The following is a 16,159-nucleotide window of genomic DNA, read 5'->3' on the forward strand; positions in this document are numbered from 1 at the left end:
GGCTTTTCTATGTATAAATATCCTATCTTCTAACAATAAACATTGTTTTTTCTTTCCAATCTTGTTCCCTTTTCCTGCATCATGACACTGGTTAGGAATGCTAGCACCATGTAGAATAGATGACAGGGAAGAATGTTTGTCGCATTTCCATTCTAAGAGAGAAAACTAGCAAGAATTTAACCATTTTGTAGTTTTTAGTGGGTTTTTTAAAAAAATTTTTAAGTAGGTTCCACAACCAATGTGGGGCTTGAACTCACAACCCCAAGATCAAGAGTCACATGTTCTACCGACTGAGCCAGCCAGGTGCCCCCCATTGTTGGGGGTTTTTGATAGATAACCTTTAACGAAGTTCCCTTTTTCTAATTTGTCTTCTTTTTCTTTTTTTAATTATGACTGGATGTATTAATTTAGTCTGCTAGGGGTGCCATAACAAAATACCGCAGACTGCACAGCTTAAACAAAAAGTTGTATTCTCAAGTTCTGGAACCTAGAGGTCCAAGATCAGTATTAGCAGGTTTGATTTCTCCTGAGGCCTCTCTCGCTGGCTTGCAGATGACCTCTGAGTGTCTTCATAGGGCCTTTCCTCTACATCAGTTGCAGCAGCCACTGGCCGAAAACTTATAAGGATATAATAGAAAAACATGTTTGTGACCTTGCGGGCTTCAGCGCAAATGTCAGAGCCAAGCGGCCGAGAATGCTCGGCTCGCTCAGCAACCCTGAACGCCTGACTTGTCCAACAGATGGGAACGCCCAACTGTTTCTGCGCAGAACACTGCTGAAACCTGATTGCTCTTGACAATAGCCCGCAGGGTCCTAGAAACATGCTTAAGAATAGGCCCCACTTGCTAAACGTTACATCACCTGATCCCCTGACCTTCCCCGTGATGGTGATGCACTACTACTCACTAGAATGTAATACGGATCACTCCCTTGATTGATTGTGATTGTGATTGTTTTTGATTGCTGCCAATAAATACGCGAGGTTGCCGCTGTTCGGGGTTATCGCTCGTGGTGGTCGCCCCGTGCATCCACGCTCTCTTTCGCATAACCTGTCTGTGCCTCGTCCTTCTTCCGAATCACCGAATCAATGGTGCTGCGGCAAGTAGCGCCCGAACGGGGATCACGAGCAGGGACCTGAGCAGGGACCTGGAACAAGGATCTGAAACTACAGCGGAGAAGGAGCCCCAACGGATAAAGAAGCAAGGCCTTGGACATTTCCCGCTGGTGAGTTGGGGAAACTTTAGCAGGGTATGGGTAATTCTCAGAACACAGATAATTGTCGCGCTTAACGTCTGTCTTTTGAAGCAACTCCGAAGAGCGGGAGGAGTTAGCGGGAGGAGTTAAGGTTAGCGAGGGCAAACTTCCGGACTTAAAGTCATAGGAGAATATTGTTCATGGTTTCCCACTCTGGAGACCTTAGATCCGCAAGCATGGGAAGAAAGTAGGGCATGAGCTCAAGCAGCACCATGCTCAGGGAAAGCCTATTCCCATCACTATTTGGCCTACATGCTCTCTGATTCGTTCTGTCTTGGAACCACTTCAAACTCCAGGCTCAGTGATACTGAACTTGAGAGTCCTAATGCCAAACATGAGTCCTCAACAGGACCTGAAGGCGCTGTCCCAGAAGGAGGAAAAGTAAAACCTGTTCCCCCCCCCCCATAGAAATGGACGGCTTTCCACCACCACCTTTGCTTCCAAAGAATAGTGGTTTCCTCTCTCAAAAACACGCAACAGCTCCATCATATAGGGAGCAACATCAGTCGCCGCTTTTGGCGGTTCAAAAAGGCTTGCTCCTGGCCAAACAAGAAGAATTAGATGCTCTACAATTCGCGTTCCCAGTAACCATAAGTGAATATCTGTCTCCCGGGGTAGATCCCAACCACCTGGAAGGGATATATGAAGCCACGCACGAACATTTCCCTTTAAAGTTCTCAAAGAGCTAAAATAGGCAGTTCAAAACTATGGTACTAATTCGCCCTTCACTATGGGCATTATTCAGGGTTTTGCAGAAGGCAACTGATTGATACCCATGGACTGGTCTTTGTTAGCATGGTGAAGACTGTCCTTTAAGAATTCCCCAGGGGAATTCTTAAAATTTCGTACATAGTGGAAAAACCATGCGGAAACGGCTGCAAATTATAATTGAGCTCATAACATCCCTATCTCCTTAGAACAGTTGTTGGGGATGGGATGTTGGAGTCAAGTGCAGAAACAAGTGCAGATGACCAGCCAAGCTATAGAACAGCTTCGCAGATGTTGCTTACGGGCTTGGGGGCTTGGGAAAAAAATGAGTCTAAAGCTACTGCTAATGCTTCCTTTCAAAGGATTATTCAAGATGCTAGGGAGCCTTATACTGAATTCATAGGAAGGTTACGCAAAGCTATTAAAAGATCAATAATGTGGAAGCTGCCGACACTTTTGGCCTATGAAGATGCAAACGCGGATTGTAAGAAAGCGACTGCTCCTTTTAAAGGAAAAGGCACGCTCACTGATTACATCAAATTGCGCCAAGGTGTAGGCACCGAGACCTACAAAGCTGACTTGCTGGCTCAGGCCATTGCAGCCTTAACGACAAATAGTTTCAGGAGACAATGCTTCAACTGTGGAAGAAATGGGCATACTCGTGCCCAATGCCGTCTTAAGAACAGAAATATGATGGGAAAAAGAAAAATAATTTCCCTAGTCTCTGTCCCCGATGCAAAAAGGGGAATCATTGGGCCAGTTAGTGCCACTCTTAAGTTCACAAAGATGGTACTGCTCTACAGGGAAACGGGTTGTGGGGCAAGCCCACAGCCCCGAACCAAAAGGGGCTCTCCCAACCTCAATCTCGGACAATTTTAGATTTCTTGCATGTCACGCCAGGGAGCGCTGGACTTGATCTCCCGTGTGGAGAAAACTTTTTATTGCTCCCAAATCAGACTCCTCAGAAGGTTGCTACAGGCTATTTTGGCCCTTCGCCAAACAATACAGTAGGACTAATCTTAGGACAATCTAGTTTGACTAAAGAAGGTGTGTGCGTCCTTATAGGAGTCATTGACTCAGATTATACTGGAGAAATCATGGTTTTAATGTCTATCAATACCCCATATAAATTTTAAAAGGGAGACCGAATAGTGCAGTTACTATTGCTGCCATATATTAAGGGAAAATTAAAAATCAAACGTGTGGTGATGCAGGCTTCAGAAGTACTGGTCAGTCAGGAGTGTATTTGAGAAAATTTTCAAAGAAAAACTTACATAAAGATACAGGGAAAGATACTGGAGCAGATGTGTCCATTATTGGAACTGATAACTGGCCGAAGAAATGGCCTCGGCCCCATGGCAATAACTATTTCATGTTACAAGCAGAAAATGTAAACCAAAGTCTTCATATTCTCCCATGCGAGGGTCCTAAGGGACAAAAAGGATCTATCCAGCCATATATAATAGACATTCCCATTAATCTATGGGGTCGACAATGGGAAGCGTATATGATGATACCACCTCTTACAAAAGAGACAGACGCCAATCCACCTTTTTTGTAGGGGCCTCTGCTCAGCCTCCAATGGGTCCTCCAGAGCCAATCCCACAAACGTGGAAGGACAAACACCCCATTTGGATCAAGCAGTGGCCATTAAATAAAAATTAGAGGCTCCTGCAAAGTTTGGTTCAAGAGAAGCTTCAGAAAGGACATACAGAGGAATCCTTTAGTCCATGGAATTTGCCAGCTTTCATAATCAAGAAGAAATCTGGAAAATGGCGTTGACTTACCGATTTAAAGAGTGGTTAATGGAGCAATTCAACCTATGGGACTGCTCCAGCCAGGACTCCCTTCCCCCAATATGGTACCTCTTAATTGGCCTCTTAATATTACTGATTTACAGGACTGCTTCAATACAATTCCACTTGCACAACAAGATTGTCCCCGCTTTGCTTTCACTATCCCTAGTGTTAATTTCACAGAACCTTCCAGGCACTTTCAGTGGAAGGTGTGCCCACAGGGAATGCTTAATAGTCCTACCATATGCCAAAATTACGTGGCCTGGATTCTTGAACCAATTCGGGTCCAATATCCACAAACTTACTTGATCCATTATATGGATGACATTTTATGTGCAGCAAAAACGGAAGAATTAGCCACTGTTTTCTGTTCTCTCAAATATCAATTTGATCTTCATAAACTTGTCATTGCTCCTGAAAAAATCCAGACTTCAACCCCTTATTCTTAGGTGGTTATATAATGGATCGTACCACAATACGTACCGAAAAGGTACAAATTCGTCAAGATGCCATTAAAACTTTAAATGATATGCAAACATTATTAGAAGACATTAATTGGATTAGACCCAAGGTAGGAGTTCCTATCTACGCATTGCAAAATCGCTTCGAATTATTGAGAGGTGATCTGGACTTAAAACGGTCCCCGTACCCTCAAACAGCCATTTCGGAGCTGCAATTTGTAGAAGAACAAATTCATAAGATGCAAACTCAGAGTTGTACCAAATATGCCTTTTTTTTTGTTTTAAGATTTTTATTTATTTATTCAACAGATAGAGACAGCCAGCAAGACGGAATACAAGCAGGGGGAGTGGGAGAGGAAGAGGCAGGCTCATAGCGGAGGAGCCTGATGTGGGGCTCGATCCCAGAACTCTGGGATCACGCCCTGAGCCGAAGGCAGACGCTTAACCGCTGTGCCACCCAGGCGCCCCCAAATATGCCTTTAACATTACTTTTCATACACCCCATTCACCTACTGGTCTCTTAATTCAGCATGAAGCCCTTGTTGGAATGGCTATTCTTACCAAACCACACTGCAAGAACACCAACGGTTTACTGGGATCATACTGGAACTCTAATCTACAGATGGGACAGAAATGTGCTCAACAATTAGCTGGCTTGGATCCTTCGACAAGATGGTTCTTTCTCTTACTAAGGCACAGATCAAGACTGCTCTGCAAAATGATCTGTCTCGGCAAATTGCACTTAGTCAATTTGTGGGAAATTATCCTCCCACTACCCTCCTATTCCTTAGTCTTTTCTAAAGCGAGCTTACTTTATATTACCCAAAGTCACAGCCTCTTCACCTTTACCTAATGCTTTGACTTTTCACAGATGGATCCGCAAGAGGAAAAGCCTGTTACTATGGGCCTCAAATAAATAATTGAGACCCCTCATCTATCTGCTCAGAGGTCTTGAGTTAATGGCTGTTATTACTCTTTTCCAGGATGTCTCCGATCCCTTAATTTCCTTTCTGATTCTTTGTACAGTCTACATCGTTAGCCACATCAAGACGGCCTCCATTTCAACATCGGATACGCAGCTTACGACCTTTTTTCAACAGTTGTAGCAGCTTACATGTTCCTGTGTTTTGCCATTTTATATTACTCACATTCACAGTCGTCATAATCTTCAGGTCTGCTCTCTGAAGGAAATGCCACAAGTGATGCTCTTTTATATCCGGCGTTTCAAGATGCCTCCCACTTCCATACACTGACTCACGTTAATGCTCAAGGGTTACGGCATTGTACCCCACTTAGTGGGAACAAGTTAAAACAATTATAGGATCCTGTCTGGCCTGTACCACGTTAAATGCACAATCTCAAACAACTGGGGTTAATCCCTGTGGTTTACAAGCCAATGAGATCTGGCAGATGGATGGCACCCATTATTCCCCATTTGGTAAATAATCTTTCGTTCATGTCACCATTGACAAATTCTCCCGATGTATATAGGCTACTGCTCAAACTGGAGAATCAGCCTCTCATGTCATCTGACATTGAACCAGTGCTTTTGCTGTTACGGGAATTCCTAAAAGTATCAAAACAGATAATGCTCTTGCTTATATCTCTGTCAAACTGTAAGAATTTTTTGATGCCTGGACTATATCAACACTCCACAGGCATGCCATATAATCCCCAAGGAACAGGGTATTGTGGAAAGAGCCAACCAACTCCTCAAATTACAATTGCGAAAACAAAAGGGGGGGAGTACATGTAACCACCACGGAAATGTTGGCAAAACCTTTTACTTCAAATTTTTTTAAAGATTTTATTTGACAGTGAGAGGGAACACAAGCAGGGAGAGTGGGACAGGAAGAAGCAGGCTCCCAGCGGAGGAGCCCGATGTGGGACTTGATCCTAGGACTCCGAGATCACGCCCTGGGCGGAAGGCAGACGCTTAACGACTGAGCCACCCAGGCGCCCCTACTTTAAATTTTTTGAATCAAGATGAGAATGATGCTATGGCAGTTGTTTTCATAACTTACCTGGAAACATGTTCTCAGGCCCTCCTGTCTGGTGGAAGGACGTAAAATCTTATGAATGGTATCCTGGTACTTTAATTACCTGGGAAAAGGCTATGCTTGAGTCATGCTGGACGATGCTATCAAGCGGGTCTGGGTCCCTTCTCGTTTATTAAAGGTTCGACATGAGCAAGCGGAGGAGATTCGCGTTTGATCCAGTGCCTCCGATAAGCGATCTCAAGGGCCTTACCCTACAGACCACCAAGATCACGCTGCCAGGAACTGAGACGGCGAAGATGCCCACATGGGGTAAGATCAAGAAGCTGACCCAGAAAGAAGTGCTGCATAATGAACAGCACCCCATTACCCCTAGCAATATGGCTGTTACTATGATGGCCTTACTGACGGTAGCTGTAAGTATCCCACTTTGTCACACGGCATCAGCCACCAATTTTACTTATTGGGCCTAGGTACCCAATCCCCCTCTTACCAGGCCAATTGCATGGGATGATAATGTCCCTGTATACATTAATGGATCTAAATGGATCCCAGGCATAGCAGACCCTAGACTCCGGATTTTCCCTAAAGGAGGAGGACAAGAAATATCACATTAGGCTTTAATACGAGACTTATATGCGTTGGCTGTTACGAAAATTGCGTAAGATCATTAAACCAAGGATGGCTGGTGACATCTCCTGGAGACGTTAATCCCTCCAGAATGCAACTTTATTTGGTATCTACTGTGGGCTTTGCTACGATTTTACTGAAGACAATTTAACTCTTGATACTAAACGGCTACAAGATACCATTCAAGTCATCACTCATGCCGACTTAAAATGTACCAGGCTTAAGCTTGGGGGAAAATATTGATGGGACACTCTCCCCCTCAAATCTTTTCTGGTGGTTTAGCAATAACGGTACTAGCCTTCTAGGACCTCTACTATTACTTCTTATGTCTTTGCTTGCAATATGCTTAGTCATCAGGTGCTAAAGAGCCTTCGAGGAGTGATGGAATGGGAAGTGGCCAAGTCTGCCTTCCTGCTTCTGCAAAAAGAAAAGGGAAATGCAGCAGCCCCCGGCCGAGAACTTATGCTAAGGATACAATAGGAAAACATGTTTGTGACCTTGAGGGCTTCAGTGTAAATGTCCGGTGGCCAGGAACGCCCGGCTTGTCCAACAGTTGGGAGTGCCCAACTCATTCAGGGCAGAACACGGATGATTGCTCTTGACAATAGCCCGTAGGGTCCAAAGAAATGTTTAAGAATAGGCCCCAGTTGCTGAACATTACATCTGATCCTGACCTTTCCCTGATGTTCTACTATCCTGTGACCTTCCCCTTGCACTATTCACTAGGATGTAATGCGGATCACTCCCTTGATTGTTTTTGATTGATTTTGATTGTTGCCAATAAATACGCAAGTTTGCAGCTGCTGTTTGGGGAGATTGCACTCGTGGCGGTGGCGCGGTCGTCCCCTGCACCCACACGCTCTTTCGCAAGCTAACGTGCCTGCTTTATTCACCCGAATCAACGGGCCGCGGCAAGAGCACATGTCTTAAAATAACGTGAATCCAAGTCTGCTTTCCCTTAAGGCTTAATCTTAGGTGCTATACAGAGCAGGCACCAAGAAGACACCAGTCTTGCCATGCTCCAGCCTCCTGCACCCACCTCGTACCACCTTTGGGCTTAACCTGGAGCAGGTGGCAATGGGCAGGTCTGTGAGGCCGGTCCCTAGGAAGGGTCTCAGAAGCCAGTTTTGCAGATGGTTGCTGGGTCAATGATGTGACCATTGCATGTGTATGTATATATGTGGATATATACATATAAACATGTATATGTATATATATCTCCCAGTAGCAAGGTGGAGCTATTAGGATCCTGCCCACCAAAAAATGGTGTCCTTCCTGGCGGAGGGAGGGCAAGATCTGGTTGAGGTCACATCCTGCATAGAGGTGTGGAAACTTGTAATCTAGTCATCATGGACATCATTAATATGTGTAGTTAATTTGCATCTTTGTAATATTCCCTTGACCTCATTTTTGGGGTGGGGGAGGGAGGCAGGGAGGGTCAGAGGCAGAGGCAGAAAACGTAGCTGGGAGCCTGATGGCAGTGCTCAATCTCACAACCCTGAGATGACCTGACCTAAAATTGAGTCAGATGCTTAACTGAGCCACCTAGGTGACCCTCAACATCTTTCCCATCTTTATAAGGAAGATGAAATATAAAAGGCTATGTGAAGCCTATTTTCTCACCCAGAGCTAACTCTGGGCCTCCAGTTCCACCCTCCACATTATGTAACTTTCTAGCACTGTACAGTCCTCCCCTCTCCTCCACACTTAGAACATGGCGTCCTCTGGCCACAGGACCTTTGCATGAGTGGGTGTCATCCATGGCAGGTCCCATGCCCCATATACATTTACTGCCTTGTTTACTGGCACTCCAAGATTTTAGAGAAAGTGTGAGGGGGGGAAGGGGGGGGAAGGGGCAGAGGGAGAGAATCTTCAAGTAGACTTCCCACTGAGCTCAGAGCCCAACTTTGGGCTCAGTCCCACACCCATGGGATCATAACCTGAGCCAAAACAAAAGATGCCTGAGCCTCTCAGATGCCCCACTGGCATCCCTTCTAAAGATCCCAGCCTAATTGTCACTTTGACACATTCTCTGAGCTCAGAAATTCTGCATTACAGTTTATTTTTTGGCTGATTTTTTTAGGTAGATTGGAATTCATGTTCATTGCCGAAAAATTCACATTGTTCTCAAATATTTGATCATATGCTATGAACATACAAAACAGTTCTAGGAAGCAGAAACCTAGTACCAGAATCACAGCTGATTATCAATCTCACTGCCAAAACGGTCATTAAGCAAATAAGCAAAGAGACGTAAAGAACAAATAGTATTCAAGTAACTGCTGCCAGATGACTAATGAAATTACTGAAGACAATTTAATGGCTGATCAGCTCAGGTGCCAGATTGCCTCTCGTGAGAACTGAAGAGACAAGGATATATGTCTTCAAACTGTAGGAGATTCAATCAACATGGAACTACTGTCTTATGTAATTCCATGAGGATTGTTTTCCCCTCCAGTTTATTTCCATAATCTAACCCCTATTACAATGGGACTTAGCAGCCCAACAGGGAGCCCATGAACAATAAAATTAGCCTTAGAGAATCATACACTGTCCTACGGAGACTGTTGGTAGAAACATGAACGTTAGAGATCCTTTGGTGTGAGTTCCGATGAAATGAACATGTTCTATGAAACTGGAGAAAAGGTTCTTGTGACAGAAACCATAGCTGAATTCTTTCTGTGCTGAAGTTGTGTGGGAAGTAAAATTTGGAAGTGATGAACTCAGATTTAAGGAGAACTGTCCTCTGGCTGTAGACTCCACCCTCTGGAGCCATATGCTTTGTACTGTATGGAATTACTCAGCTAATATGCTGTGATTAAAATTTGAACCACTGGGGTCTTGTGTTATTTAACCATGGTAACTAAATTTTGTGCATCTTGGAACCAGGCAAACTATGAACTGTGTGTTCCTGGTGTCACCATATCTCGACGCCACCCCTGGTCTTCCCCATGTTACCCCCTCATTTAAGTAGCTCCTGGGCTTCTTACCCACAGAAACCTTTCCCAATTAAATCTTTCTCTTTCATTCCAGTGTGTGTGTTTTTTTTTTTAAAGATTATTTGACAGCCAGCGAGAGAGGGAACACAAGGAGGGGGAGTGGGAGAGGAAGAAGCAGGTTCCCAGCAGAGGAGCCTGATGTGGGGCTTGATCCCAGAACACCAGGATCATACCCTGAGCCGAAGGCAGACGCTTAACGACTGAGCCACCCAGGCGCCCTCCAATGTGTTTAATAGTCATTACTCCCCATGATTCTTTTTCTAATCAAAATTTCATAGTAATGATTTACAGTTGATCCTTGACCAACACAGGTTGGGTGACGCTTGGATGCAACTGCAGGTTAATGTGTCAGGTGTGTCAGCACACGACCTTGAAGCCCAGCCAGGAGTAGGGGGACAGTACATCACAGAAGAGCTCCAAGGTGCATGTTGCAGCAGCACCCATACATGTAACTTTTAAGAATGCAATATACTATAATGAACCATACTCTATCAGGTGGGCAAAGATAATCTTCACAGAGAGAGCGAGAAATCACAAGCAGACTCCCCACTGAGCAGGTAGCCTGATGAGGGACTCAATCCCAGGACTCTGGGATCATGACCCGAGCCAAAGGCAGATGCTCAATGGACTGAGCCACACCAGGTGCCCCAGAATACCATTGTAATTCTGAGGGTTAGGGGGTGGGCAACTAGAAATATACATCAAAAGGTTCAATGTATATAGCTATAACCCGAACAATTATTCTTTGAAGGAATGTGTGCTATTCAAATTCATAAAAATGCAAACATATGCAGTTTTCAATGAGATTTCTAGTATTTACCCTTAGTTATGAATAAACATCAGTCTAACATGAAAAGTCTGACATTAAGGATAGAGACCAAATAACCAGGAGGAAGGAGGTTAGAGGAGTAAATATAGGAAGCAAAATACAATTTCAAAAATACTAGAGATAAAATTCTTTTTTTTTAAAGATTTTTTTATTTATGTGACAGCCAGCCAGCCAGAGAGGGAACACAGCAGGGGAGTGAGTGGGAGAGGAAGACGCAAGCTCCCAGCGGAGGAGCCCGATGTGGGACTCAATCCCACAATGCCGGATCACGCCCTGAGCCGAAGGAAGACATTTAATGACTGTGCTACCCAGGCGCCCCTAGAGATAAAATTCTTAAACAGGATACTAACCACACCCACTATGTTCCAGGAAGAGCAAGTAGGCCAGGGTAGATAGAGGGGAGAGATTCTTTAACAGGAAAATCTGATAAAGTTACTCTCTCCCTCAAAAGCCTCTAAGGACCCATTTACTTAACTAAAATACCTAAAATACCTATTTGACCCTACAAAGGCTGGTGATCCCCACCCCCTCTGACCTCACAACTCCTCCGGCACTCGCTCAACTCTCAGGCTTCCTTGCTGTCCCTGGTGTGCCAATCCCTTCCCTGTAACATTTGCTTCAGCCATTCTCTCTGCAGCGTTGCACCACTGCTATTCCCTCATCCAAAGTTCTGCTCTGATTCCATGTTCTCTAAAATGCCTACCCTGACCACCCAAGTTCAGGCAGCTAACCCCCTCTACCACAGTATCTCATTCCCTGGACACTGATTTTCCCTGTACCCATTGTACTTTATTAGCTTCTAAGTTGCTGTATCAATTATTTATGATTATTTGATTATCTTTTTTCTCCCTTCTAGGTAGTATGGTGCTCAAGGACAGGAATCTTAGTTTATCTCACCTAGTACAATTTCAGATTGAAGATATCCGTGATAGTTAATTTTACGTGTCACTTTGCTGGGCCTCAGTGCCAGGTACATCATCAAACATTATTCTGGATATTCCTCTGAGGGAGTTTTTGGGCAAGACCAACATTTAAATTGGTGGACTTTAAGCAGATTGCCCTCTAACGTGGGAGAGCCTCATTCAATCTATTGAAAGAGTGAATAGAATGAAAGTCTGACCTACCCTGAGCCAAGAGGGAGTTCTACCAGGAAATGACCTTCAGACTCGAACCAAAGCACACAATCTTCCCTGGGTCTCTAGGTTGCTGGTTTTTTAACACCTGCCAGGCCAATCTTCAGAGGTTGCCCAGTCTCCACTACCGTTTGAGCTAATTCCTTAAGATGAATCTCTCTCTAAAAAATACATCTTACTGGTTGTTTCTCTGAAGAATCCTGACAGAGTATCTCACCACTCAGCAAAATAAATGGACAAAGCTCAGAACACTAGGAATAAAAAAGATCTTTAAAACATCCTAAGAAAATGGTACCCAAGTATCAAGAATCAGACCAGTATCAAACTTCTCAGAAACAACAGAATGTTTTAAAAATTAGGTAATACAACTTCCAATGTTGCCATGTATATTTGGCTTAACTGGCACCTCAGTATAGGCAGAACAAAATCATTTTGAAACATGCAAAATCCCCCAAATCTTAAAATATCGGGGATAGGACTCCAAATGAAAAGATAAACAAGCAGAAAGACACGGGATTAAACGAACAAGGAATTCAAGAACAGAGGCAATTCCCAGGATAGTGGGGATGGAGAGAGCTATACACATAGTGGAGTTTGTTCAGACTAGAACATGAAATCCAGAACCATGTCCACCAGGAAAAAAAGTATTAGACTATCTTTGATCTTTATAAATGTGTGTTGGTAAAGGGCCTTTAAAGGCCAAATCCTCAGTATCTATAGTAATCAGTCAAACTGTGTCAACTGATAATAGACACATTCAATGGAGAAAGAAGAAATATGGTACTAAGAGTTATGGAAGTAAACAGAAGAATCCACTAAGGTAGATACATGGTAAGAATGACTGTGAAGACAACAACTTACTCAACTGTAAAAGAATGACTATAATTAAAAGACAACTTTTGGCAATTTCAACAGGAAATATTTTGTTGGATCTACTAAGTAATATAATTCTCATATACTTAATCTAAGAAATTCAAAGCACTTGGCCATTGATACCCAAAACATCTATAAAATTGGCATTACTACCATGTTTTCATAGTTGGTGAAAATGAAGGAGAAAAATCTATTCTGGTTTTTCAGCAGTAAACCTTAACAGTCCAGAACTACTGAGACTAAATTGACTGGCTAAGCTACCCCTAGACACTGAAACGGTATTGTTTCCCAGGTACTTCATCGTTCATCATCTGTTACTGAAGAGATTTTAAGGGGTTCAGGATCTACTCCAATATAGAAATAGGGACAAACGGTTTCTATAAAACAATCATTAAAATTATAGAGAAGAGATCTATCATTCATATTGTAAAAGGAAACCTCACCCAACTCACAGTCCAGAAAAATGCCAATCTTACTGGGTCTTACTACAGGCAGAAGCTGGGTTCTTTTATGACCCAGAATAACATAAATGCTTTCAAAACATCTCCCAATTGCCCACAATCCACCCTCAGCTACCGCCCTATTCCCCCAATTCCTAGAAAAACAGTCTCGACACACCCCCAAGGTCCATTTAGGCTTGTTTCCCACTTCTACCTCCCAGTAATGCCGGCCAGAACTAAATCTCCTAGAACCCAGGACAGCAGGGCGGAGATAAAATCTCCTTGGGTTGTAACAAAGGTGAGTTTTTTTGTTTCCATATCTCACACTTTTTCTATCCTCAGAGACAATAAGCTGAGGGTGTGCTGTTTCGAGATCTAGAATCACATCTGCTCGAAATGGCTTGATCATTCTGTCCAAGCCAGAATACTGTGGAGGAAGGCTAAAGCCGTATTTCTTTAGCTGGAACACAAAGAGCTCAGGATATTTTAGGTCTTGATACCTGTAGTAGATACCCTTAACGCGGGTCAGTAATTCCAGCTCTGACTGCACACACTTGCACTCTACCTCCTTCAGCAGATGTTTTAACGTGGAAACGTGATTTAAAAATGTTCTTCGGGTTTCATTTAGTTTTGTTAAAATGTCCCTCTCTTCATCTTCCATCTGCCTAAGAAGAGTCTCCTGCTGATTCAGTAGGAACAGTCTAATTTGCTCAAATTCAGAAATGATTTCTTCTCTCCTATACTCTACCTTCTTTTTCAGGTCCACTATTTTGCTGGCTTGAAGACTTATCACTTTTTCTACTTGTTCCATGTTGTCCTTCAAGGGCTCAAGGCTATATTCTAGAACTTTCCTGTGAAAAGAGACAGCTTTCTTAATGGGGCAAATGTAGTGTTTCTGATGTTGAACAGAGAAATTGCACTGTGTACATAAAACCTCTAGGTCCTTCCCACAAAAAAGGGTCAGAAACTGATTGTGCTTCTCACACATGGAATACTCTTCCTGCCTTTTCCTCTTGCTCCTTCTGACCTGCAGTTGTTTAGCAATTTCAGTCAAATTACTGAGCTGGCGGTTGCTCCTGAAGCTTTTGTTATGAAAGCAAAAACGGCAGATAGGACAGGGGAAGGTATCATCTAGATCCTTCCACATCATGTTGATGCAGGAGCGACAGAAGTTGTGCCCACAGTTTATAGTCACTGGGTCTTTCAAGTAATCCAGACAGACAGGGCAGCTAGATTCCTCTTGGAGGTGCACCAGGCCTGTCACAAGTTCCATTGAGCCGACAACAAAAGTGGTGGGCAAGAATGCTCCCCTTGGCAAGGCCTGTCTTAAGCTCAAGACCCAGGGAGGAGATATCCGCCCCCAGACCTCACAGGTTTAGGTCTCACTGGCCCAGCACGCTGATGGCAGCCACTGAAGTCTTGTTTCCGGTCCTGCCCCTTAGCTTGAGCGCGAGAAGGATTCACTGTTTGCAGCTCTCTCACACACAGAGGAGCCCGCCTAAATTTAAGATTAATGACTTTCTTCTTCAAGAAAGTAGCCACAGGTCCAAGTAAGCAATCACTCCTGTAGATGAGAAAAGTTTTTAATTTTCAAAATCTCCTAGACTTGCTATCACAATATAATAATAAATTTAGGCAATCATCAATAACTGTAAAAACTATTCAGTGAGGTTTCTTGGATAGGAACATATTCATAAAATCTCAAAATATCACTCTAACAATTATATTTTATTTATAGAGAGGAAAAATAAGTGCCTTTACAATGTAGAGATCTAAAGAATTCCTCCTGACCAATGAAAGGACGAACTGATGGCTGCAATGAGGAAAACATAACTTACAGAGTATTTCTGCCCAAAAAAAGAAAAGAAAGAAATTTACCTCAGTTTACTTATTTATTTATTTTTAAGATTTTATTTATTTGATAGCCATCCAGCGAGAGAGGGAACACAAGCAGGAGGAGTGGGAGAGGAAGAAGCAGGCTCCCAGCGGAGGAGCCTGATGTGGGGCTCGATCCCAGAACGCTGGGATTACGCACTGAGCTGACGGCAGATGCTTAATGACTGAGCCACCCAGGCGCCCCTACCACAACTTAATCACAAGGAAACAATCACTAAAATCTAAACCATGGGAACATGGAACAAGTCAATGGTCTTCAACTCTATGCAATGGTACTGAAAAAAAAAATGGGAGAACTTCTACATTAAGAGACTAAAGAAACAACTAAGAGAAATTTTTGATCTTAACTTTCTAGAGTCTAGACAGGCTCTAAAGTGGATAGCCTAGGGGTGCCTAAGTGGCTGTTGGTGAAGCATCTGGCTTCAGCTCAGATCATGATCTCAGGGTCCTGGGATCAAGTCCCACATCAAGTTCCCTGCTCAGCAGGGAGCTGCCTTCTCCCTCTCCCTCTGCCCCTCCCCCTGCTTGTGCGAGAGAGCACGCTGTTAAATAAATAAATTTTTAAAAAATTAAAAAACAAAGTGGATAGTATAGAATGGCAAAAATTTGAATATGCACTGTTTATTAGATAACATCAAAATTAAATTTCCCCAGATTCAATAATTGCATCATAGCTACAGAAAATATCCTACTCCTAAGAAATATATGCTGAAGTATTTAGAGAGGAAGGGGTCATGATCTTTGAATGTTACTCTGAATGAAATATTACTTAAAAAAAAAAACTCTACAAGAAAAAAAATTATGCATACTTGTTTGACCAATATCCAATTCCTGGTTTTGATATAGTATTAAGAAACATGGGAATATGGATGACAGATACATGAGACCTCTCTGTACCGTCTTTCCAAATTCTGTGACTCTATTACTATTCTAAAGTATGAAAGTTTAAAAAAAAATCACCTTCAGGCTCATCTAAATGTTTGAATCAAAGAGAAGTGGTGTAGTTCATTTCTCAGAGCACTGGGATACACAATTACTTATGTCCCTTTTCTTTCTACTCATTGACTTTACTGTGCATTATTTGGGCAGGCTGCCACTTTTTAAGGTACAGGAACCTAGTATAGCAGCTTAACCTCCCCCAAG

General features: G+C 43.2%; 1 protein-coding gene across 1 annotated transcript; it reads right to left on the bottom strand.

Annotated features, from left to right (window-relative positions):
- Positions 1-12,977: 12,977 nt before the first annotated feature.
- On the bottom strand, positions 12,978-14,393 carry LOC100478102 (tripartite motif-containing protein 60). The gene has a single exon (XM_002927279.4). The coding sequence runs from the start codon at positions 14,391-14,393 to the stop codon at positions 12,978-12,980; it is 1,416 nt and encodes a 471-aa protein (XP_002927325.2).
- Between the last annotated feature and the right edge of the window lie 1,766 nt (positions 14,394-16,159).

The sequence above is a fragment of the Ailuropoda melanoleuca genome, chromosome 5 (genome assembly GCF_002007445.2).
Source record: "Ailuropoda melanoleuca isolate Jingjing chromosome 5, ASM200744v2, whole genome shotgun sequence".
Classification (NCBI taxonomy): Eukaryota; Metazoa; Chordata; class Mammalia; order Carnivora; family Ursidae; genus Ailuropoda; species Ailuropoda melanoleuca.

Coding starts and splice junctions, on each gene's coding strand:
- LOC100478102 (XM_002927279.4), bottom strand. CDS start 14,393: ATGGAACTTGTGACAGGCCTGGTGCACCTCCAAGAGGAATCTAGCTGC.